The following is a 24,434-nucleotide window of genomic DNA, read 5'->3' as shown; positions in this document are numbered from 1 at the left end:
AAGGCCCGGCGTCCAATCACCAAAGGACTTGCGCCGCGGGGGGGAGGGGGAGATATGGCCTCTGCGCATGCGCACTCCCTTCCCCCAGCCCGGCGGCGGGAGCGTGGGCCTTAGTGCGCAGGCGCAGTGACGGGTGCTCGCCTCCTTGGCGGGGCGGCGCCCCCTGGCGGCCGGCGCCGGCGGAGCGTGCCCGGGCGGCGCGGGGGAGCGCGGCGCGGCGCGGCCCGGCCCGCAGGTACCGTTAAGCGGGGGCGGGCTCGGGGGCGGGGGCGAGCGAGGAGGAAGGGCGACTGGTCGGGGCCCGGCCCTTAGGAAAGCCCCCTGGGCGCGGGGTAGGCTGCCCCTACGAGCTCCGTGGCGGCGGTGAGTAGCGCCGGGTGCGGCAGGAGGGGCCCTGTGGGGGCTGTCACCCGGCTTGGGGCGGGATGGGCCCGGCCTCCTCCGGGGTCCCCGCACGCCTGATGGAATGCAGAGGGGTGGGACCGGGTGACACGCACACCCCCACTTCCCCCGCGCCTCAGCGCGGCGGCCTGTCCTTGGGTCGGCGCCGCGCGGCTTTAATCCTTATCTCTCCTTCATTCCCCAGATAAGCTGAGAGGAGTTGGGCCGGAGGAAGGTGCTGGGGCCAGGCCGCGGGTGGCCCAGGGTGGCCCCTGACCAGAGAGAGTCGAGCCCCCAGGAGGGAGGTTGTCCCCCGCCACAGGCCGGGTGACCCCATGTCAGCCGTGGGCTCCCAACCCGACAGGCGGCCGGGCTCCTGTCCCCAGGCCCCGCACCCCGCCCGGGGACAGCAAGATCAACCTGCCTGAGCTTGGTGCTGGCGGTAGCCCAGTGAGCGTAGCAGCCCTCCATGCAGCCGCCCCAGAAGATGGAAGGGAAAAAAAGTAAGCCTTAAAAAAAACCAAGAAAACACCCATAAAATGTGTTTTGAGCAGTCGTTAGGCAGATCTTTTGAAAAGATTTTCTAGGAATCAGCAGTCTTCACTTAACCTCTTTACCCAGTCAACCAAATTAAATTTCTGTGCCAGAATGAATGGAAATGTTTTTTTCAGTTACAGCATAGAAAAGATTAACTACCTAACTTATAACTAAGGTGTCTTTTATGTTTTTCTCTATCATTAGTGATGATAGTCAGAAATTTTTTATCTTCAATGTGGTTGAAGAATGCTGCCTTACTTAGTGTTGTTACAGGGGACATGTCTTGCTTTATCTTGCATCTGTTGAGAAACAGACACTGTATTTTTTTTTTACCTAAAAAAACCTTAATTTTTTCCTGAATAAATCAGTTTAGTTGCAGTGCTGCTGTACTGACAGCATTGATTTAAAAAAAAAAAGAAAAAAGATAAATGGGAGCTAATAGGAAGCAGGGATTATGTAGGCTTAAATGAATATGCTGGAAAGTATGGGTCATCTTGTGACAGCTTCGTGCTTGAGAGATAACAAGAAACGACCTATGTAACAGTAAAAAAAATTCCTCACACAGGTTGTTTCATTTGAGCGTTCTTCAGCTAGGTCTTGACAAGACGGGGGATAACTATTTGAAAGTGGGATGACTATTTCACTACAATGCTTTCTCATACAGTGCTGCCACTGATACCCACTGTAGTATTTACTTGTATAAATTTTGAAAAATTAAGTAGCTACAACCGCTTTAATTTCTCACCTGATCTCTTACTTACTTGTCCATTCTGCACCTCTTGCAGTGCTGTGCGACTGCTTTGAAGTGGAGAACCTTACCAGTTCCAGGGAGGAGAAGACTGAAGGTAGTATAATTTGGATTTATGGAGGGAAAAGGAAAAGTAGTATATATTTGGCACCACTTCTGGTGTGAAAATGCCTTTTATGGTGTATGTGTAAGATGTTCGTATTTTTTCTGGTAGCTGGCATAAGTAGCCCTGGCCTTGGCTGTTTGTTTCTTGCGCTGGCATCGTTCCCCTGCACAATGCTGAAAAAAGAGATGTATGGTGACAAGGATGCTGTAGAGGGAAAAGAAAATCCCTGCAGAGGTAATGGCCTCAGGCAGGTTTAGAACTACTGCCAGCAGATGCCAGCCCGCACCCTGAGTTGTCAGCTGGTGAGATCATTTTGAATGCTGGTGAAGTAGATGCATCCTGTGTCTTGTTCATTCCTTGTCCTCCTGGCTGGGGTTGACAGTAGCAGCATTAACACTGGATGGAGGAGAGATTAGTGATGTGGAAATCTGTCTTTTTTGAAATGAAAATTATGTTATGAACTTCATATGAAATCTTTTCTTCTCCATGCAAAACCGAGTTTTTGCTGCTAGAGTTTCAGGGCACTCCAGCATGAGAGTTGGGGAAGCGTTTCCAAGGTGAGTGAGTGGTTTGAGCACTGCACATTCTAGTATAGGGTTTATTTCCTTTTGGCCTACACGAGATTATAACTGATGACCCAGAAATTAAAAACGGTGTTCTGTCGCCCATCCTCTGAAGTAATCTATACACCAGTGCTATCCAGACTTAGTAAATGCATTGAAATATCTGAAAACAGATAAGAAGTAAGGACAGCAGTTTTAATCTGCAGTGGTGGAACTTCTTACTAGAATTTCTGAATGTTTTTTTATAAATACAGATATTAAATATGCTTATTTCTTGGTATTTTAAATTTGTGATACTGTCATGCACATCAAAAGGATGAGAATGGCACAGGGCAGATGATGTCTTTTGGAGCAGTAGTCTAGTTTTCCAGAAAGTGTTGTGGGTGTTTTTTGTGTTGTGACTTTGACCTTTTCACTTTTTTTAATTTCTGTGAATATGAAATGATGTTGAGAGTTAGTGCCAAATCAGTTGTTTTACAAGATAAAGTACTTTCAACATTGCCTGTTGATATTAAATATGATGCTCTTAGCTGCTGGCAACATAAGCAGCTGGGGCTGTGGTGGCAAAAGATTGTTACTTTCTTTACTGTTGTCATGATGCTTTTGAAAGCAACCATAGATTCTGTACTGCCATAGCATTGCTTAGCTTCTGGTATCCTGGACAACAGAAGTCATTCTCTGCTAAGTCGAAAATTAAGGAAACACTGCATTCTTGTAAGGCTAGTAAAAAGTATCTCATGACTGCTGGGGACGTGTCACCTTAGCACATATGCCAACTGAGATTTGCTGTCTGAAAGTGGAATGTAAACCTAGTATGGTGACAGTGGACTCTGCCTCTAGAAGGAGAGTAGGAAACCAGATTTACTTGTTCCTTTGTGCTTGATCATCGAAGAAGAGAAATGTTAACCATGAGAGAGAGCCTGTTCTCTTTTCTGGTGTTGTCTGTTGACGTGCTGAATCATATGCCCTTTTCAGAGTCCTGGCCAAAGATGCACTGCTAATGTTTTTTAACAAGAGCTTTCATGAGTGGGCTTAATACCTCCAAGGTATATAGACTTGGAAGAGAAGAGGTTCTGAACCACTAGCCTAAAAAACATTTCTTTAAACAAAATGTTCTTTATAAATATTTTTAGCGGAGGAAGGAGGCATGATATAAGGGGTGTATTAATTATTGCAACTGATATCACTTGGTGAACAAAATTTATCAAACTGAAAATATCTTGAACATTTTTTCCCTAGAAAACATACCAAAAATGTCAGTGAGACAGCATAGTCAGCTTGCGTAGCTAAGGGAGGTTACAGCTATAAAAAAATTTCCAAATGTCTATGTTCAGTTAATTCAGTAGAAAATATTCTCCTGTGTCACTTCTATGAGTTTCAGTCATGACTAATTTATAGTGGGAGTAATTTGCTGGTGTGTGGAGAAAGGCTTTCACAACAGTCTTTGTAGAGATGCTTGAAAAGTTACTTGAACATCATGGACCATCATAAGTCACTCCAGTTCGTCACTTCTGTTTCACTTTCATTATTAGGTTTAGGAATAGACTTCTGAAAGTTTAAGCCTACAAAAGGAGGCAGCGATCCTCAAATGAGTCGGAGTCGTTGAACAGGCCACTAGGAGCTACTTGTGGTTTTAGGTTTTTAGACTTCCTGGGAGCTGTACAGACTTGTAAATGGAAATTTGCATTTCAGGTGACTTGAAGATGTTTTGGACACAGTTGGGAGGTAGAAGAGTGGATGTCATATTTGAGCAAGTGCAAAATGTGCTGCTGTTGCTGAAGCAAAAGATCAAGAACGGAACTGCCACAAACCAAGGTTTGAAACCATTGTAACAGTTAAGCTGGGCTGCAGAGGAGCTGTGGCCTGCTTTGTATAGGGCTGTGCGATACGTGCCACAATTCAGATATCTCTGAATTTAAATTACTTAGTAGTTGGTGGTTTTAAGCACTTTTAAAAATATATATTCCCTTTTAAAAAAAGACTAATCATTTCATGTGCATTTTGCCATTTTCTCATTTTGCCTGTGTACTTTTTCAAACAATGCGTGGCTCTTAAGCACATGGAACTGAAATGTTTATTCTTGAGAAGTAATGAAATGTCTGCAGTGCCTTCTGTTTTGTTTATCATCAGAAGTTTTAGCCTTTCAAGCTGTTCTCAGTAAACTGTAAACTGATCTCAGTAAACTGAATGGTTTGGGGTGGGACTATAAGTATTATTTCATGGCAGAGACACCATTATAACTTGTAACACTAGTAGAAAAATGCGACAGCAATATGTTTAAGATTGTTCCTGATTGGTTTTTTTTACTGCTTTATTTAATACATAAAAATCACTTTTTTTAATGAAGTCGCCCATTTAAATGTAATCTATGGATCTTACCGCTTTTTTTGTGCAAGAAAATGTACAGTAGTGTAAGATGCTTCTAAACTGGTATAATCACACACTCTGCATTGTACCACTTGCTCTAAATTGGCAGCACAATTTTTTGTGTGCTTGAACTACCACATCTTGTTTTTTTTGACAAAATATTACAGCAGTGCATAGATAAAAGTTGAATACCCAGTTGACACAATGAATCTGTGACATAGTTGAATTTGAATTTTTCTATGCTTTGTTCTGTAAAAATTTCAAACTAAAGTATTAACATGGATTTTGCTGACATATGGCGCCACCTTGTAATATTTGTTGCATGGGGTTAGGGGTTGAGATAGTAACAACACAAACAAGAAGCCAATTCTATCTGAATGCCATTTCCACCAATTTAGGAGTAGCATTAATTCGGTCTTCCAAGATCCAGCCCTTCTTAGCAGGAAGATGACTAGTCTGATGACAAAGTAAAGAGAGAAACTTAGACTAAATTGTCTTTATGTATGTTACTGCCGCTGGAGGCTGCTGGTTTCTGTGTGTTTGGAAATATTCCAGCAGCTTTCCAAAAGCACGCTGATTCACAACTACTAATATGAGCTGTAATTCTATTGTAATTCGAAGATGTGACTATTAAGGACTGTGGTGCAAAAGGTTTCTAATAATATCAGTCTTGCAATGCTCTAGATTAGCATAGTGAGGAAACAAGTGTCTCTGGAGGCCTTACACCTTGTTTTCCCTATTATCGTTGTCCCTGTTATTTACATTTCATATCTGTTTTGGTTTTTGCATAGAATGCTGGCAGGCTTGGATGCTGGTGAATGAAGCTAATTTAGGTGATCTCTTATCTTTGACAAATGGTATGTGCATCTTGATTGTATTTATTTGGTATGTGGATTTATTTTGTCTTATTTTACTCACCAGAAGCTTATTTCCCTTTGTTGAAATCAATAAAATAGATCTGAGAAGCCGGTTAGCATTACAAGGTAAAAAACATAATTACTAGTTTCCTCAGTTTCTGGGCTGTGGACTCTCACCTGGGTTCATACTTCTGTGGTTTGTGTGTATGTGTATATGGCTTGTACCAAATGAAGAGAGTTTGAACCAGTAAGCCCTGATGAACCTGAGCTGGCTGCAAGCAGAGTCATCTTGTGCATGGCTCCACTAACTGTAATACCCTGGCATCCTTTTGCCTTAAATAACAAAGAGAAATCTGTATATGCGCTTCATATGTGTGTTGCCTCCATGCGCTTTGAAAGCTATGTGGAAGATTTTAAAGCACAAATCACCTGGTGGTCTGTGAAAAAGGGTAAATCTTCATGATGCATTTCTGCCTCAACTTTGTCAATGCACACCTAAGTTTTTCCTTTTTGGGGAAAAGGAAGCAGGGAGAGGAGGAGCAGGAGAGAAGGTGTGGGAGCATGTGTCGTGTGTCAGCTAGTCGCTCACTTGCATACCTTGAAGAAGGAAGTCTACAATAAGTGGAAGAAGGGACTGACCCCTTGGGAGGATTACAAGAATGCTGCCAGAGTGTGCAGGGATGAAACGAGGAAAGCCAAGGCCGCCTTGGAATTAAACCTGGCTAGGGATGTCAAGCTCAACAGGAAGGGTTTCTACAAGTATGCTGGAGGCAAAAGGAAGACCAGAGAAGTCGTGGGCCCACTGTTGAATGAAACAGGAGCCATGGTGATGGAGGATGTGGAGCAGGCGGCGTTACTGAATGCCTTCTTTGCTTCAGTCTTTACTGCTCAGCCCAGCCCTCAGGAGTCCCAGGCTTTGGGGGAAGTAATGGGGAAAGAAGAAGACTTCCCTTGGGTTGAAGAAGATCGAGTGAGGGATCATTTAGATCAATTAGATATTCACAAGTCCATGGGCCCTGATGGGATGCACCTGAGAGTGCTGAGGGACTTCCACCAGGAAGTCATTGCTGGGCCGCTCTCCATCATCTTTGAAAGGTCCTGGAGAACAGGCGAGGTGCCTGAGGACTGGAGGAAAGCCAACGTCACTCCAGTCTTCAAAAAAGGCAAGAAGGAGGAGCCGGGGAACTACAGGCTGCTCAGCCTCACCTCCATCCCTGGAAAGATGATGGAACAGCTTGTTCTGGGTGTCATCTCAAGGCATGTGGAGGAAAAGAAAGCTATCAGAAGTACTCAACATGGATTCACCAAGGGGAAATCATGTCTGACTAATCTGATAGCCTTCTATGATGGCATGACTGGATGGATATATGAGGGGAGGGCAGTAGATGTGGTCTACCTTGACTTAAGCAAGGCTTTCGACATGGTCTCTCACAGCATCCTTATAGGGAAGCTTAGGAAGAGTGGGCTTGATGAATGGACAGTAAGGTGGATAGATAACTGGCTGAAAGACAGAGCTCAGAGGGTAGTGATTAGGGGCACAGAGTCTAGTTGGAGGTCAGTGACGAGTGGTGTTCCCCAGGGGTCAGTACTGTGTCCAGTCTTCTTCAATATATTCATCAATGACCTGGACGAGGGGATAGAGTGCACCCTCAGCAAGTTCGCTGATGACACAAAGCTGGGGGCAGTGGCTGACACACCGGAAGGCTGTGCTGCCATACAGAGAGCCCTGGACAGGCTGGAGAGTTGGGCAAAGAGGAACCTTATGAAATTCAAGAAGAGCAAGTGTAGGGTGCTGCACCTGGGGAGGAATAACCCCATGAACCAGTGCAGGTTGGGGGCTGGCCTGCTGGAGAGCAGCTCAGCTGAAAGAGACCTGGGAGTCCTGGTGGACAACAGGATGACCATGAGCCAGCAATGTGCCCTTGTGGCCAAGAAGGCCAGTGGCATCCTGGGGTGCATCAAGAAGAGTGTGGCCAGCAGGTCGAGGGAGGTCATCCTCCCCCTCTACTCTGCCCTGGTGAGGCCGCACTTGGAGTACTGTGTCCAGTTCTGGGCTCCCCGGCTCAAGAAGGACAGGGAACTGCTGGAGAGGGTGCAGCAGAGAGCTACCAAGATGATTAGGGGACTGGAACACCTCTCTTAGGAAGAAAGGCTGAGGGATTTGGGTCTCTTCAGTCTGGAAAAAAGACGGCTGAGAGGGGACCTTATCAACACTTATAAATACTTAAAGGGTGGGTGTCAGGAGGATGGGGCCAGGCTCTTTTTAGTGGTGCCCGGGGGCAGGACAAGAGGTAATGGGCACAAACTTGAACATAGGAAGTTCCACCTAAACATGAGGAGGAACTTCTTTGAGGGTGGCAGAGCACTGGAACAGGCTGCCCAGAGAGGTGGTGGAGTCTCCAACTCTGGTGACATTCAAAACCCACCTGGACATGTTCCGGTGCAACCTGCTCTAAGGTGACCCTGCTCTGGCAGGGGGGGTGGACTAGATGATCTCCAGAGGTCCCTTCCAACCCTATGATTCTATGATTCTATATGCAAACATGTGAATTTTGTATAAGTTATGAAAAACAGCTGCTTTTTTCAGTAGGGCACTTGCTACCATGCTCTTTGTTAGCTGCAGGTCATAGCAATGCATTGCTTTTAATGTATTTTGGCAATTATCTCTTTCGTAACTAAAGTAAGTTTGATTATAAATTGAAATGTGGATTGCTGAAGTTTTTGCTTGCATACAAATTTTTTCAGGAAGTGATGTGTTTGATAGAGATGGTGTACGGGAAACCAAACCCAAATTGCAACGTCTTACAGATGACAGCACTGCAGACTCCATAGAAGGTTCTCACAGGTCAGTGTATTTAATAGTTTATTCCAGTTCCTTATTTGACATATTCTTTAGTGCATTCAAGAGGTATTTTAATCTCTCTCTTGTATTTCTAAATACAATGTTTTAAACCCAGTCTTGAATCCTGCCAGTTTTCAAAGTGAAAATATTTTTAACTTGACCTACGTGGAAAACTTGAGGCTTTTAGTAGATGTGTCTAATTTGCCACGTGAGAACATTGCAGAGTAAAACAGGTCATTAGATTATGAATAAAGATCCACAAGTATTAACAGGATTATCAGGGTTAGGACTTAACCATTTTTGTGTTCAGTTCTCAGGTTTTCACAAACTGTGCAGATTGTTACACACATGACTTAGTCTCTCTGTTTTTAGTCTCAGGTACTGATTTGGAAGATGGGGGTAATGATATAATTCCTTTTTTTTTTGTTTGTTTGGTGGTTTTTTTTAGTGTTCTTTCTGTGAAGAAGCTGTTGTCTTTGGTTTTTAATGCCCCTGAATATGTCTTCCTATGATGTTAGGACAGTAACTCAATATGAGCAGTGATTCAGTGAAACCCTTGGCCTTCTAGCAATGGTCTTTTTCTTTCCTGTGTTAATAACATTGAACCACTAAATAAATGAGCATTTTACTGGTTGCCTAAGATGCTGCTCTTTTTTCTTTTCTTTTTTTTTCTCCTTTTTTATTCCAAATAGAAAAAAAGAGGAGATGGAAAAAACAGGTTCAGGGAGTAAAGAAGCATCTGGTAAAATTCAAGATTTACCCTTAAACCTGCAGTATAAGAACCACAAGTGCTCTAGTGCTTGTCTTGCCAACAGATCAGCGGGCTCCTTCAAGGGTGAAAATCCTCTTAAGATACCAATCCTGTTTCACTTTCAAAGGCGCCATGCAAAAGCGGACTGCCTTTCGAAATCACTGGATGTGAATTATAAAGCTCCTTGCGGTCGAAGTCTGAGAAGCTTTCAAGATGTGCAAAATTATTTGTTTGAAACGGAGTGCAACTTCTTATTTGTTGATCACTTCTCCTTCAACACATATGTACTGTTGGGCAGGAACACTGTAAATCCCGAACCCCTTGTGTTCGATTTTGATATTAGCAATGGAGCCGAGTCTGTGCCTGTTTCTTTCTGTAACGATCTTGACCGCGCAAGATTACCTTATTTCAAATATCGGAGGGCATCGTGGCCACGTGCTTATTATCTCAACAATTTCTCCAGCATGTTTGTTGATTCATGTGACTGCACAGATGGCTGCATTGATAGGTAGGTATAAAAATCTAATCCCAGACAAGCGATGTGTGATGCCGCAATAGTAGGGTGGTGGTGTAAGTGTGAAGGTGCACAGTACCAAATAATGAGGGACCAACACTGCTGGAATATCTGTGGTAGTTGTCTTGTGCCGTGCTTTGTGTTGACTGACACCACTGTGTCTTTATCTTCTCCAGAACTTGGGTGCTCCTACCCCTCCAGCCCCTGTTGTAGGGAAGGAAGCGATCAACAGGTGTATTATTGTGTTCTTTTCCCTTTCTTCCCAAATTGGCAATGCTTCTCCTCCAGGTGAAGCTGGCAAGCAGATCTCTCAGCTTTGGGAAAGGAGTGAGGAAGGGAATCTTGTGCCAGCAGAGGAAGGCTCATTTTCCTGGCAGACAGGGAAGGATCCTGCATGACAGCTTCTGCTGCAGCTCCTGCTCTGGGATCATATCCTGGAGAGGGGATGGGACAGCCTGGAGAGATCAGATCATTTGGAACTTGGAAGGTTGCTGAGGACAGAGGAAGAAACATCCCTGTTCACAACCTCTACATCCCATCCTTCCCCTTGTCTCAACAGAAACAGAAGTAGTCACAGAAGACATTTGTGCTCTGAGCAGTTCAAATGCTGTTGCTCATTGCTGTCTTGAGAAAAAGCCCAGTCACTCTGGGCTACGTATTACTCTGTGGGAACCTGCCACGGTTAACATATGCGAGTTTGGTGATAATTTTGTCCACTTTCTTGAAGGGTGTTTGTCTTTGACCTGATCTCTGCCTGTAGATGTTATTTGGTGTTGAATCCATTTTGTACTGTTGATAGCTAGGGCAGTTGCATGTGCTGGTGTGCAGTATAATTGCCCATGACCCAACAAAAGCTTGAAATCACAGCCTAGTATAATGAAGCTTCAGTAATTAAAGTTATTTAGTTTCATCTGAATGGTGGGGAACAGCAAGCACATATCCTGCTGCTTCTTTGCACTGAACTGCCTCAACAGTTGAGGTGCTTTTGACGTGCAGTTTTGGGGTTCAGGATTTGGTCTGTTGCTGTTTGCTCAAACGCTGTGGGTCTTTGGTGTTGTCATGACTAGGTAAATACCAGCATTATTGCTTGAGTTCTCGACTCCGCAGTGTGAAATTCTTCATTTCCTGGGGCCTAGGGTGGGAGGAAGGTAATGAAGGAGTGGCTAACAAGCTGGAATGCTGTGCCAGAACAGGTGATTTTAATTCATTCATTCAAGCCATTTGGCAGTGTCCTATTTATGATAAATTTCTGTCGTACTTGAGCTGTTTGCATGCGCCTTTTACAGAGCTTGGTGGAAGAATGGGGTTGGGCTGGAGTGGAGAGAACACGATGATTGTAAACTTGCATAACCAGGCAAGAGACAAAGAGAAGGGTAGGGTGCCTGAAGTGGCCTCGTGGAGAAAAGTGATGGGGGGAAAAACATAGGTATATATAAAACTGTGTGTCTATAGTCAAGTACCTTTTAAATTTTCTGGATTTATGTTTGATTTACGCTGCCCCAAATACATTCTGAGGTGTTTTACTGTTATCTTCTAGGTCAAAATGTGCATGCCTACAGCTAACTGCAAGAGGCTGTAGTAAAATTTCTCTGTCTCCACGTAGTAAAACATGCCATGGATACAGTTACAAAAGACTGGAGGGACCTGTTCCTAGTGGGTAAGAAAGACAGAACTATTAACTGTTATTTTATTTGTATGCTCTTATTTTACTCCTGGAGTTGTAAGTACTGCAGGACTAAAATAACTGCAGTTTCGGGATTACTGAAACCTTCAATTTTTCTCACCAGATCAGGATGACAAAAAATAATTAATGTGACTTGAGTAATAGGATGGGGAAAAAACCATTTTTGTACTGAAGATACTGCAATTTTCACAGCTTAGTTCAAGGTCCAAGAAAAGTGTAAACAGTAACACACTGTTACTGGTCCAGGAGCTCAGGCGATGGCTGGACCATGAGCTGGTTCATTCAGGCATGCCAAAAGAAGAAAGGAGAGGGGAAGGAAACCTGCCACAAAGGAAGGAGTTCTATCACAGGACCATCACAGTGTATAACAGCGGAAGAAGTGGGAAGCAGTAGCCACCCTTGGGTTTGTCCTGTATCTTGTCCACCCATTTGACCAGAGTCCTAAGGAAGTATCAGCCAGCTGATGTTGCCAGACTCTGTTACACGTGACTCTTCTGAGAGTCTCCAAAGCCATCCCAAAGCTGCAAGTGTTCACCCTTTCTCTTATTTAGCTCCCGCGGATTAGTATGTGGCCTGGGGAAGGTGCCAGAAAGCTCAGGTGTTTAGGAGAGGAATTGTGCAAGGTAGCTTTCTGCAGCAGCCAAGGGCTGAAACCCCAGGCTTAAGGAGCCCCTTTCAGTCCTTTGTACTGTGTGGTGTTAATTTATTGTTGGTGTGCAGAATTAAAGCTGCCAGCAAACCCAGAAACAAATGCAAAAAAAAGCACAATTGTGAATTCTTTTAGAAATATTTTGTTAAATCCTAAAACTCATGACAACTGTGCTGAGGTCCAGGGAGACAGGTTGTCTTCAATAAAATCTGTTACAGCATAGAATGAGGTGCTTCATAGGGATTTCTGCTTCTGTGTGATTTACTTCAATAAAATAAAAAGGTAGGATTTATTTTTCTTGTCTACTTATACCAAAATCTGCCTGACAGACTCTTAAAATTCATAAATCGGCAATCAAGAAAGTCATGAGCATCAGAGCACTGATGCAAAATCAGTTTTAGCCGGAGTCTTTATTTTTTTCAGTTAACTGCCTTATTAATGTTCAGGAGGGAAATTAATAATAGCAAATTTGTTTTAGTAATGCATTCTTTTATATTGTGTTTTGTTTTGCTTCCTCTTGACAGAATTTATGAGTGTAGTGTGTTGTGCAGGTGTGACAAGATGATGTGTCAGAATAGAGTTGTACAGCATGGCATTCAAGTCAGGTTGCAAGTGTTCAACACAGAAAAGAAAGGCTGGGGTGTCCGCTGCCTAGACGATATCGACAAGGGGACATTTGTTTGCACTTACTCAGGTAACAGAAGGTGACCAGTGGAAGACGCATAGCATAATTCTCCCTTTCCTGTGGCCTGGAATTTTCTTTGTGAAACAAACAGGGAAATAGGGGGTTGGAAGAGAAGTGAGTCAATATAATCTTAACTTGCAAGATGATCAAACAGACGGAAGAACCTTGGAGAGCTCTGCAATACAGTGGTGTCAGATAAACAATCAAAGCATTCTGGAGCAAAGCCTATCTCAGACTGTGTATTTTTCCCTCACAGGCCTGTGCATTGTGTGCCACGGCTAGTTTTCCTTGAGTATACATGCATTTGTATTTTGCTTTCACAAGTAATGGTCTTGTATTTTTTTTTAATGTAAGTTTGCACTGCAATAGTGAGTGTGATCCATCTTGGCAAACAAACAATTTTAAAAAAAATACAATCTTTTCTTTTTCTTCCAGGCAGATTAATGAGCAGAGCTGAAGTTCAAGTATTGGGGGATGCTGGTCAAGGGCTGAAAGAGAAGAGTGCTGTGAATGACAGAGGCAATGGCTTTTTTTCCAAAAAAAGAAAACTTGACACTGATTGTTCAGACTCCGTAATTGAACTAGTACAGACTGACAAAACTGACATTCTTGAGAAGCAGCAGTCTTTGTCTCAGACTGTGGATAATGAAAATAAATTAACCCCGTAAGTTTACCAAAACAAACAGAAGCATAACAAAGCTAATATTCTGCTATTCTAGAGAGTCCTTTGTAAAACTTAGAGTAGAACTGCATGTCTTCAGAGGGTGGGATTTTTTTCTTTCACAGCTTTTTTGTTAGTTCCTGATTATTTCTTCTAGTGGGAGAGAATTTTTTCCTCTATACTGATTTTACTTCCTCTGTGTACCACTCGGCATTTTCTAGAAATCCAGTTCATCTCCTGGTTGTACTTGATCTGTTCAGGGCATTAATCATTATGCTAATTTGAAAGAATTAATGAAAGATACTTGAGATAAAGATACTTGATGACACTGAAGGTTTTGATAACAAATCAGCCATTAACTGTCCTGTCCTTTGCTCCCAGTCTCTAAACCTCTTGTTCTTTGTAATCGTTTCTGCTAGGAGTCTTAACCTTTCCTGTTAAGAGTCTGACAACACATTGCTTTTGCAGTGAATTATGCAGAAGTTCTGTTCCTGTTTACATTTTACAGTCAGGGCCTCATAGCCTGTCAGGATTCCTAAAATAAAATTGCTGCAAAATAGCCTTGTGGCTTTGTCAATATCATGCTGTAGTCCTTTCAGAAGGAAGTCAGGAGCTTTTTTCTTAAACTTTATTCCTTGCTCTGCCACACTGCTTTGTGAACACTTTCCATTGCTCATAAATGATTGCAAATTCTTGCTCGTTGCCTAGTAGAAGCTTGTTGTGGATCTTTGAGAAGAACCGTGAAATTGCAAATGGAAACTCTTTAAAATATCTGCCAATATATTCTTGCTTGCATTTCAGTATCTTGGAAACCTAATGAATTATTCATTGTCTAAATTACATAATTATCAGCAATCAACTGGATTTTACTTCTACTAAGTGCTTTTACTAAAAATTGCAGGGAACCACAGATTTAAAGTTGCATTTACTGTCCTTCTGCCTTAAATCTCGTACATTTTCTTTCCTGAGAATAAAAATGTTTCACATGTGGGCTGTGTAAAAAATATGACAGACAAAAAGACTTTGTTAGGTGCCTCTTAAGAAATGACAATCCAGCTGATCTGAGAGGACATCAGTGTGCTAAGCCTGACATGTCGTCCACCCAAACAGATTGCCTTTATAAGGACAAACAATGTAATCACGTAATAATGTCATAAGTTCTTGTGGCTGCTGCACCTTCTGAATTTACAAAGGGGTTTAAATCTTAAGAAAGCCTTAAAGAGTAGTATTTGTTGCCATCATCAGTAATACCATGATGGGTTTTGTGGCAAGAAAATACATACTAAAGTTGTAAGTTTTCTTCAATAAGAGCTGTTACTTATTGCTAGACTTCGTACAGATACTAAGATTAGTTTTGAAACTGGTGTTTTCTACTGCACAGTGGACGTAATCCAAATGAATGCAGTTTTTGATATTGTATATGCCAGAAGAACCGTGCTACCCATCCTTCAGTCTTCTCCTGATGTGAAGGAGTGAGGTTCTTTTGTGGGAGAGTATTTTCTGTATCTGCCGTATGTTGACCGTCTCACCCGCAGTCTCCCTCTCTATCCTCCCCCTCTATCCTTTGTCCCTGCAATGTCCTTTCCTGTTTGAAAGCTACACTGTCAAAAATGTTGAAAGTGGTAGCAGAAAAAAGGCAAAACTCTGTCTGTAGGTGCTCTATTTTGAGATGATCTGATATAATAAAACAACAGAGAATTCAGTTTTCAGCAGGAGAACTGCAAAAGGATGTAAAAGCAGATGCTGATCTCTCAAAAAAGTATGAACAACTTTTTTTTTTTTTTACAAATACTATTGAGAAACTAACCTAGCTCCTCCATTCTTAAAGGCAAAATACTCACAGAACCTGGGATGAGGCCGGACTGCAAGCTCTGGTGTAGTCTGTTCTTTATGAACTAGAGACTGTTCAAGAAATGTGCGTTGTGAGAGTTATTTATAAGTCTTTTTGTCTTTTGTAATTTCCTTCTGACCTTTCTGTACAGAGTTCGTGCAAAGAATTCAAGTATTGCAACCGCGAGGAGACCTGGAACTAGAATAGCTGTTTTTCATAATGACCAGCTAAAAATGGTAATAATAATAGGTTAATTTTTCACTGTGCTGAATATATATATGTTAATTTTGACCTTTTCATCTTCTACTTTTAAATAGTGCTAATGATCTTCCTTCGTGAGATTGTGTCACACTGTGAGCTAAGCTGGCATGCTGGAAGCTATACCCCATCCCTTCTCCATTATCTCCAGTCCTTCAAGGTGTTCCCTGAGACCACTACTCTCACAGCCTTCCCTTCTCCACCCTTCACTTATACTCCAGCCTTGAGAGTCTTAAAAACTCATTCTCCTCTCCCACCCCCTGTTGTAACTGACTGCAGGGTTAGGGGGTCATTGTGGTAATATTTTTGTAATGTCTCCCCGAAAAATTACATAGCAGGGAGAGAAGAAAATCTCAGGAGTCGGATGCGGTTTTCTCATGCAGTGGTGCAGTTGGGAGAATTTGATCTGACCTGGGTGTGAAGTGTTACCTGCAAATGCATGCAAAGGAGGGAAACTGGGGTAAACTTACTCTGTTTCATTGCACTTAAGAAATGCACATGGGATTTTCATGCTAATGTTTGGCAGCGCCGTCCATTCTCCCATAACTAATTGCCTTTTTGTGGTGGGAGATGAGAAATCTTGCCACTTGTGTTCATTTTATTGAAACTGTGTAAAAAGCATGTTTGGACTTTGGTTCAGCAACTTACACAAACGTGTTTAAATTCTGATGAAATTGTTGGGACTTAAGCACGCGCTTAAATAATTTGTTGAGTGGGAAGCTCCTTCCAGGTTATTCTGAAGGATAATTTGAAACTAAGATAAATGTTGCATTGCAGTATAAATGTATGAACTTTTGAAACTCAGCCATGAATGCATGAAACTATGCATTACAGTAGGTTTGAAACTTCACCCCTGGAGTCCTAAAAGCCACTTGCTATCCTGTGTTGACCTAGATTTGCATACAGCAACAATACATCACAGCCTTTTCATTATCTTTTATTCTGTTTAAAGGAAATTGATACACTGGTGCGCACTGCCAGCTCAGATGAAGATAATAGTTCTCAGATTCATCAGTCAAGCAAAACAAAACTAACCAGTGGAACAAAGAAAGGAAAAGAAAGTAGGTTTGCAGAGCTATAAATACTGCACTCTTAGCACACTTGTGCCCCATGAGGTGATTTAAATAGATTTAAAATGTAGCAAGTGACCTCTGGACGTGGGCAGGCCTGTTCTCAGAGTAGAATGGTGTTGCCCGCGTCATGCTCAGGCTGTCTCCACGAGAGGTCAGCGGTACAGAAGTTATTGCTGCCTTGCATAATACAGTGCATTAACTGGTACAGGGCAATCTTTTGCCTGCAAAGTTGATCTTGGGACATGTTGAACAGTCCTGACAGCAGCTTCTCAAATACGGTGCAATTGTGGAAAAGTAAGTCTTGCAAATCTTACTGTGTCACACCCAATACAGGTTCCAGTCGACGAAACTGGAACAGGATATAGCGCAGGGGTGGGAGGACCTCAAGCTGGAGAAGCAGTGTGAAACTGATGCTATTTGCACGTGCATCTTGTTTCTGTCTTAATTACAGTTTGTGATTCTCTCAGGAATTAATGTGGAGAATGATGATAAAATGCTATGTGGAAGGAATAAATTTGGAGCGGGATTTGAAAAGAAGGGAGAGTCTAGGTCACTCACAGGACCCTTGAGCAAGTGCTTTCAGCCCCACAGCAGGGAACAGTCGTTTGTGGGAGGATTGATGAGACGTGGAAAAGGACAGTTGTGTTACAGACTTGTAAATAGCAAGGAAGCTGTGTACGTTTTGGAGAGCAAAGAGTGGGTGGATAAGAGTTCAGGGACAAAGAAGGGAAAGGCTTTAGCCTTAAACTGACGTTGAAGAATAACTTATGTGTCTGTTGACAGAATCCACTCATCAGCAGAAGGAAGAGCATCCGATGGAAATTAGACGGACTGAGCCTGCTGACGTGGACAGTGCAGAATGCAAAAAAAAGAGTCTGTCTCTGCAGGGTGTTGATTGTGGCAAGTCAGGTGTGCCGCGTGACACGTGTGTTGTGGGGCCATCCAAAAACATAGCCCTAAAAGCTGACTGCAAAGAGGAGAATCACAGGCAGTCAAAACAAGATGCATTTTGTGAGGAGGCTGATGGTGACAGGATGCTTCTGAAGAATGCTGATGAAGAAAATATTTATGTACTAGATGCCACAAAAGAAGGAAATGTGGGTCGTTTTCTTAACGTAAGTAAAAATTTGCATGCGTTCTTTTAGTTGTCTTAACTTAAATAAATAAATGATGTGTTTGCATAAACTAGAAAGCTTTTGCGCTTAAACTATATATGTGGTAGGTGCATGACAAGGCAGGCTATGTGGTGCTCCCTGCACTCTGAAGTGACAGAACAGCAAGTTGGGTCACACTGTCTGTTAGTGCCTCCATAAAATGATGCATGCTGCGTACTAGCTGTAGTTTTTGGCACCACTAGGTTCCTGAGTGAAGTATTCCCCAGTAAGGAGAGACATCTTTCTCCTGAACTTTTGAACAGCCTGTTTTGGGGGTCTAGAGAGCAAATGTCCCATTTTGTTGAACCACAAGCCTTCCCCCAACCTCATTTTTTGTTCCGCAACCACTGTAAATTCTAGCTTGTGCTGATTTAGGATAAGTGTTGTGGTCTTGTAGGAAATTTCTGCAGCGTTCAATCATAGGTTCAGAAAACGGTCCGTCATACTGTGTATGTATCTGCTAAAGTCTCTCAATTTTGACTCGCCAAGAAATAGTAGTGAATTACTAAGTACCTCCAACTAAGGCGAATGTTTCATAGATGCGTCTGCATGTACTCTGCAAGTACTTCTCTTTGTTGGCATGAATATGTGTCCTACAGTAAAATCCTTGCATATGTTTAAGCTGTTCTTCATTGCAAAAGTAATATGGTGTTAAGATTAGTAGTGCATCTTGCTGAAACCTTTCATCTGCATCCATGACCATACACATGTTCCTGCGTGCACCTGAATGACCTTTCATGTTTTGTATCTCTTTGCCAACATATGCAATCATTTAATCTATTGCTTGCTCCCTAGCACTGCTTCCCTGGCTGACAGCGAGATACATCTGTCCCATACTGATTATTTGTGGTGCATCCTGAATCAAAGATGAATTCTCACCATAAATTTCTGGAGCACAGCTTGATAAAAGAACTTGGTTTTCCTAGGCAAAAGTAATTCCGTAATATGATGGAAATAATACTTTAAAGAGACATAGTTACCGCAAAAATAAGCAGCAATGGAACTGAGTAATAGGAATTATGTGTGTGCTGAAGAAGGGAAGGAAGAAACTGCCTTTACTAGTGACAGATATCTGACACAAAATAGATTCTTCAACAATGAGGTGTTTCACTGTTTCTAATTCAAATATTCTGTTTTACAGCACAGCTGCTGCCCAAATCTCTTTGCACAAAGCGTGTTTGTAGAGACTCACAACAGAAGTTTCCCATGGGTGGCATTCTTCACAAACAGGTGAATTTCTGGAAATTTAATGCCGTTCATTCCAGGTACTAGGGGTGCTCAGTTATTAGGAAATAATTATGCTAAGGGGATGGAGACGCTTAGATCATGAAACCATAAAACTACCTTCTTATTGGTGACTTCTTATTTTGCACTGAAGACTGAAGAAATAGAGCTGTTGATTATCACTAATGAGGGGTTTTTTTCAGTTTTGCACTGAAATGTAAAGTGAAGAAACTTAATTTTGATGCATCCATTTCAGTGATAATCTTAGAATCATAGAATTGCCTGGGGACCTTTCAGATCATCGAGTCCAACCATCAACCTAACTCTGACCAAAACCATCACTAGACGGTATCGCTAAGCACTACATCTACCCGTCTTTTAAATACCTCCAGGGATGGTGCCTCAACCACTTCCATGGGCAGCCTGTTCCAATGCTTAATAACCCTTTCAGTGTAAAAATTTTTCCTAATATCTAATCTAAACCTCCCCTGGTGCAACTTGAGGCTGGTTCCTCTTGTCGTATCGCCTGTTACTTGGGAGAAGAGACCGACTCCCACCTCGCTACGCCCTCCTTTCAGGTAGTTGTAGGGAGCGACAAGGTCTGCCCTCAGCCTCCTTTTCTCCAGGCTAAACAACCCCAGTTCCCTCAGCCGCTCCTCATAAGACTTGTGCTCCAGACCCCTCACCAGCTTTGTTGCCCTTCTCTGGGATCACTCCAAAATCTCAAACTCTTTCCTGTAGTGAGGGGTCCAAAACTGCACACAGTCCTCACGAGGTGGCACTAGGACACTCAGAGATGAAAGCTTCCTCTGAAAGCAGAAGATGTGGGTCTTCCCTTAGGGGATGTACAGGAGGTACCGAGAGCTGGTGCCAGCGAGACACAGGAAAGTGGCAGCTAAACCCAGGAGGGGAAAGATTAATTGTATGAATGAAGCTAGCTGATGCACGTGACAGTGGGAGTACTGGGTGAGAACTTACAATTGAGAGCAGAGGATTCATTCCAGACAAATCAACCCCAGGGAACACTAGTCCTCTGCAGAGCCCTGCAGCCCTGGTCCATACTGACACAGGTGCTGTGAATTGCACTGTGAAGAGAGCTTCCAAGAACTGTGAAGACAATGGCTTGAAATATGTCAGAAAAAAGATTTTGTTTTAGCTAGAGTCTTTCTTGCTTTGGTACTCGGTGAAGAAGTGTGTAGTGGGCACTGAGGCCAGTGGAGGAGGAGCTAGTGGTCAGCAGAAGACACTTAGGGAGGAAGATTGTTGAAGGGATGTTCCCCTGGCTGGCCCTCTTGCTTTCTGGCAGTCACCCTTTAACAACTTTTCTACATTAAGGACTGCATCTGGATCATCGAGCTTAATTGAATAGGTTCCGTGGACTTGCCCAGTCACCTTTCTATCTGTTTTATATTTTTGGTCTCCAGAACATCTTAAGGTGGCAAATGTCAGGTTGCAATTATGTCCTCATTTGGTTTGTTCTCACCCTGCTGCCTGGTAATTCACTGGATGTCTCTTATACTGTATCCAGTGAGAAGTTTCAGAGAACTACTCTCTTCTATGTAGTACTCACATTTTGTTGTATTTTCCCTCAGTTGTCCCTCAGCATCTTAGTCTCGGGTATTTAATTTAGCATTCATTTTGGGCAATGAATTTCCTACCTTAGAAATTTCTTCTCTTTCATGTACTGCCAGAGCAGCTGGTTCATGAGGAGCATGTGTTTAATTATGAGTGTTAGGCTTTGTGCACATAAATGGTGCAATTGCATTAAAATGTAGCTTGTCAGACCAAAGACGATAGTTTTCATCACCAGTGTATCTAGAGATCTGTTCAAACCTCAGTGATGCACTGTACATAGTAAAAATAACAAAACTGTGTTCTCATTTAGATGTATTCACCTAAGCGTTTTTTCCTTTTTATTGTTTGATTTGTTTTTTTCCCAGAATTTGCCTCGAAGTTAGAGCAGGTTGCTTAGACTCTGATCCTATTGCACTGCTTGATAAGTTCTTTTCTCCTGCGTGTGGGTATTCACACTTTCCATAGCTCTGGTAGGCAAAGCAGCATGCACGTGCCAGAGACTCATTATATCTCTTGGTTTTCTCCCAACAAGCTGCCTGTGTGATACTCCCTGCCCCCTAATATTTTGGGGTTTGCATGCAAGTCGTTGGTGACAAATTATAAGCACAGTACTGTTTCACGTAGTTCAAACCAATTGACCGAGTGTTTTATTTCTTAGGCATGTGAAAGCTGGAACTGAACTCACATGGGATTATGGTTATGAAGCTGGAAGCATGCCAGAGACAGAGATTTCCTGTCAGTGTGGAGTTCCGAAGTGCAGGAAAAAAACCTTATAGGCAAAGCTTTCCTGCTGTCAACACATCACGTACCTGGAGATTTATATGCTGGAATGGACTTCTGTACAGCGAACAGTACACTTAAGTCAGTGGTGCTAATTCTATTCAACTAAAATGCCTTTCACCTGATCATTTTTTAAATTTACATTTAAATGCCACTTTTGTGGTTTACAGAGTTAGACCTGTTTGTCATAACAGGCATCAAACTTCCCAGATAATGTCTCTGCTCCTAGTCTTCCACCCCTGCCCCCCTTTTCATTCACGAATAAAGTTCTGCCATCTGCAGCAGAGACATGACTGATGCAGAGCAGTGGTTAGTTGATGTTTTCTGTGCCCTTCCACAATGCTGAGTTAGCAAAACTCGGTTTTCTGAAACTCATTATGAATGCAAGTCTGCCTGTTTGGAAGCTAAGAATTATTAAAATACAGCTAAGCATGATGAATCCAGCGGGACAGATAATCTTGGAGAGAGATGAGATTAATTAGAACAGTTCTGCAGAGCTGTGTTCATGCTACAAAGTGAGCTGGGCAAGTCCTGCTCCTGCAGGAGAGAAATGACTGTTTTTTGTTGGGTTGTGTCCCTCTCCATGTTTGTGACACAGAGAAATCCTTGAGAAATCCAGCGTGCCTCATTTCAGTGCCGTGTTGGGTGGTGTGGGACAGCTGTGCCACAGAAGTCCTTGCCATGTGGTTTGTTGGTGAGGGAGAAACAAGCTACACTAGGTGACACTGAGTAGTGTAGGTGCAGGAGGCGGCTCTGAAATAGAGCGAGGGGTGAGCGTGCAGATGTGTGGCTTTTGAATGTGTTGGAGCCTTCTGTAAAGAAGGTGGTGTCACGGACAGGTGATTTAGACTTCTTGAAGAACCAGCGCCAAAGGTATCAACAAAAGTGGTTTTATTGAAGTAAGATGTTGTAAAAGTGATACTTAACAGAGTTCAATGGCAAGGTTCACTGTTACTTACTGCAGAGTATATGATACTGATTTAAACTTACCAACACAAAATCTTAGTGCACTTTAATACAAGGTTATAATGTGTGATGTCGGTCACTTACCAAAGACCTGCAGTTGGTCAGGGGTCTCAGCCTCAAGGAGTAACCTTGAGAAGTGTCTCAGCTCAAGGGGAGATCAGCACCCTGCAGCCATGCTGCCCAGCAGGCAGAACTCAAAGAAGGCTCACTCAGGCTGTCATATTTACGGAATAAAGTGGTTGGCATGTTGTCAAATTACCTGTGCTGGAAAAGGTAAGCATGAGACTCCTTGTACCCACAAATTCCTTCATTCCTTGATAAATGAGTCTTGGAAAAACCACCTACTGTTCATATGTTAATCGCATGGTCGGTGTTCTAGTTTCCAAGCCCATATGCATCAATGCTCACCATGTCACCCTGTTCCTGTGAGGGTTTTCAGAGAACAGGTTGGAACTAGAGAAGTTTTTGGCCCAGTTATAGCCCAGGCCTTTGCTTCTTTTGGAGACTGAATCAAACTACTGCTAGTTTGGTCAAGGAGTCAAGTGTATCTATCACAGATGGATTTATAGAATCATAGAATGGTTCAGGTTAGAAGGGACCTTAAAGATCATCTGATTGAAAGCTGGTCCTTACCTTGACTTCACCTTACCTTGACTTCCTGAATTTGTGGGAGGCCATGCATGGCAGATCATACAGAATTGTCTGTTGGTAATTTGCTCAGCCATTAGCAGATTTTGTCATTGGATTTCCTATTTTACAGAGCAGAGGGAAGTACTGTTTGCAAGAGTTAGTGATGATTTAGGTAATCATATATGGGAATGAAACATATGCTGTGAGAGACTGCCGTGGCCACGGAGTAGAGATTTCAAGCCTACAGCTATACTGCAAAATGAAAGAGGAGCAGGAACCAGTTCCTCAGCCCTGAGGCCAAGAGGTAACAGATGGCTTATGTCCACATGGCTTAGGGTTAGCCCTCTTTTGATTGGGTTTCATCTCTGCTGTGTAGCTGTAGTGGACAAACATGGTACCTGTGGCTCTAAGCTGTTTTTTGAGTTTGGTTTGGATGTGTCAAGCTTAAAAAACATGGGGTTATGCTGCAACAGACGATGCTCTCACATTTCTCAGCAGTCTCAGCATGTGTGAGGAATTTACGCCTGTTAAAAGTGGTCCTTTAACAGAGGTATCAGACCTGTGAAATGTTCTGCTCGCAATGAAGCCTCAGTTCTTCTCTCCCATCGCCTTGTTTGAGACCTTGGCACATCCATCAAGCAAACCTCTCCTTAGTTTTTGTCCCAGTTGTCGCACTGCGGGCTTGTGTGTGGTTTCATCATGCATCGTCAGGGCTAAATGCAGAAGAGCAATGTTACCCCCAATGTTGGTGCAATACCGCTTCAAAAGGTCAGAGCCACACACTTTTGTCCTGATCCATCCCCCTCCACCCCTTTGTCACTGAGGAGCTCCACCGTGTTATCAGCAGTCAGCATTCAGCTTGATTGCTTCTTCCTTCATTGAAGATCTGTCTCAGAGGGAACATAATATGCCTTAGGATAACATTGTGCAGTGTAAAAACCTCCAGAGACATACGGAATGGTGTGGTAAGCCCACTGGTAACCCAGCAGTGGTGTAAGACTTTGTCCTGGCTTGAGGTAGAACGGAACCAATTTTCAGTAATTTTACTTTTCAGTTAAGCCTCTTCTAACTCTCTGAAATTAAGTGTACTTTTCAGACATCTTATCTAGCAGATAAGGTCTGATGTTTCTAGTGAATACCAAGGCATGGTATGCAGAGAGGCTCCTGCCTATGCTTATCGCTATAACAGCCAATGTCGGCGCACTTTCTTATTTGCCCCATTGGAGGGTCGGAAGCGGAAGAGCGTCGAGGGGTCGCACCTGTGGGGAGGATCGGGCAGGAGAGGTGACCTAAAACTGACCAACAGGGTATTCCGTGCCACCTGCATCATGCTCAGTATAAAAGCTGAGGGATCAAAGGGATCAGGCTCGCTCTTCGCTGGCCAGCATCCAAGGAGCACTCTGTTCGTCTGCCTTGGATTCTGATCTGTGCGTTCTGGAATCCAGTTCCCGTCCATCATTGAGTCCAGTCTGGGACTTTCCCAGTGCCTGCCAGTGACGTGATCATCATCCCAGGAGATCGATACTGGTTTTGTATATATTGTATATATTTCATTATTTTCTTATTAATATTATTATCTTTTCTTTTTATTATTACTA

The 24,434-nt window shown here is 43.0% G+C and overlaps 1 protein-coding gene across 3 annotated transcripts; it reads left to right on the top strand.

Moving 5' to 3' along the window:
• The first annotated feature begins 147 nt into the window (after positions 1 to 147).
• SETDB2 (SET domain bifurcated histone lysine methyltransferase 2) lies at positions 148 to 24,434 on the top strand. Of its 3 annotated transcripts, none has more exons than XM_054215860.1 (15): positions 148 to 235; positions 587 to 884; positions 1,704 to 1,763; positions 4,028 to 4,150; positions 5,494 to 5,559; positions 8,305 to 8,404; positions 9,094 to 9,660; positions 11,204 to 11,323; positions 12,551 to 12,693; positions 13,120 to 13,348; positions 15,328 to 15,412; positions 16,387 to 16,495; positions 17,291 to 17,622; positions 18,803 to 18,891; positions 21,119 to 24,434. In XM_054215860.1, exons 2-15 carry the CDS (start codon positions 851 to 853, stop codon positions 21,234 to 21,236), a joined length of 2,175 nt encoding a protein of 724 aa, XP_054071835.1. In that variant the 5' UTR covers positions 148 to 235; positions 587 to 850; the 3' UTR covers positions 21,237 to 24,434. The 3 variants fall into 3 exon arrangements, with proteins under 3 accessions (XP_054071835.1, XP_054071817.1, XP_054071826.1); XM_054215842.1 differs by having other exon boundaries at positions 12,524 to 12,693; positions 21,119 to 24,432; XM_054215851.1 differs by having other exon boundaries at positions 226 to 363; positions 12,524 to 12,693; positions 21,119 to 24,432.

Source organism: Rissa tridactyla, chromosome 1 (genome assembly GCF_028500815.1).
Source record: "Rissa tridactyla isolate bRisTri1 chromosome 1, bRisTri1.patW.cur.20221130, whole genome shotgun sequence".
Taxonomy (NCBI): Eukaryota; Metazoa; Chordata; class Aves; order Charadriiformes; family Laridae; genus Rissa; species Rissa tridactyla.
The sequence above is the reverse complement of the archived record's forward strand: the minus strand, read 5'-3'. Positions and strand labels throughout refer to the sequence as shown.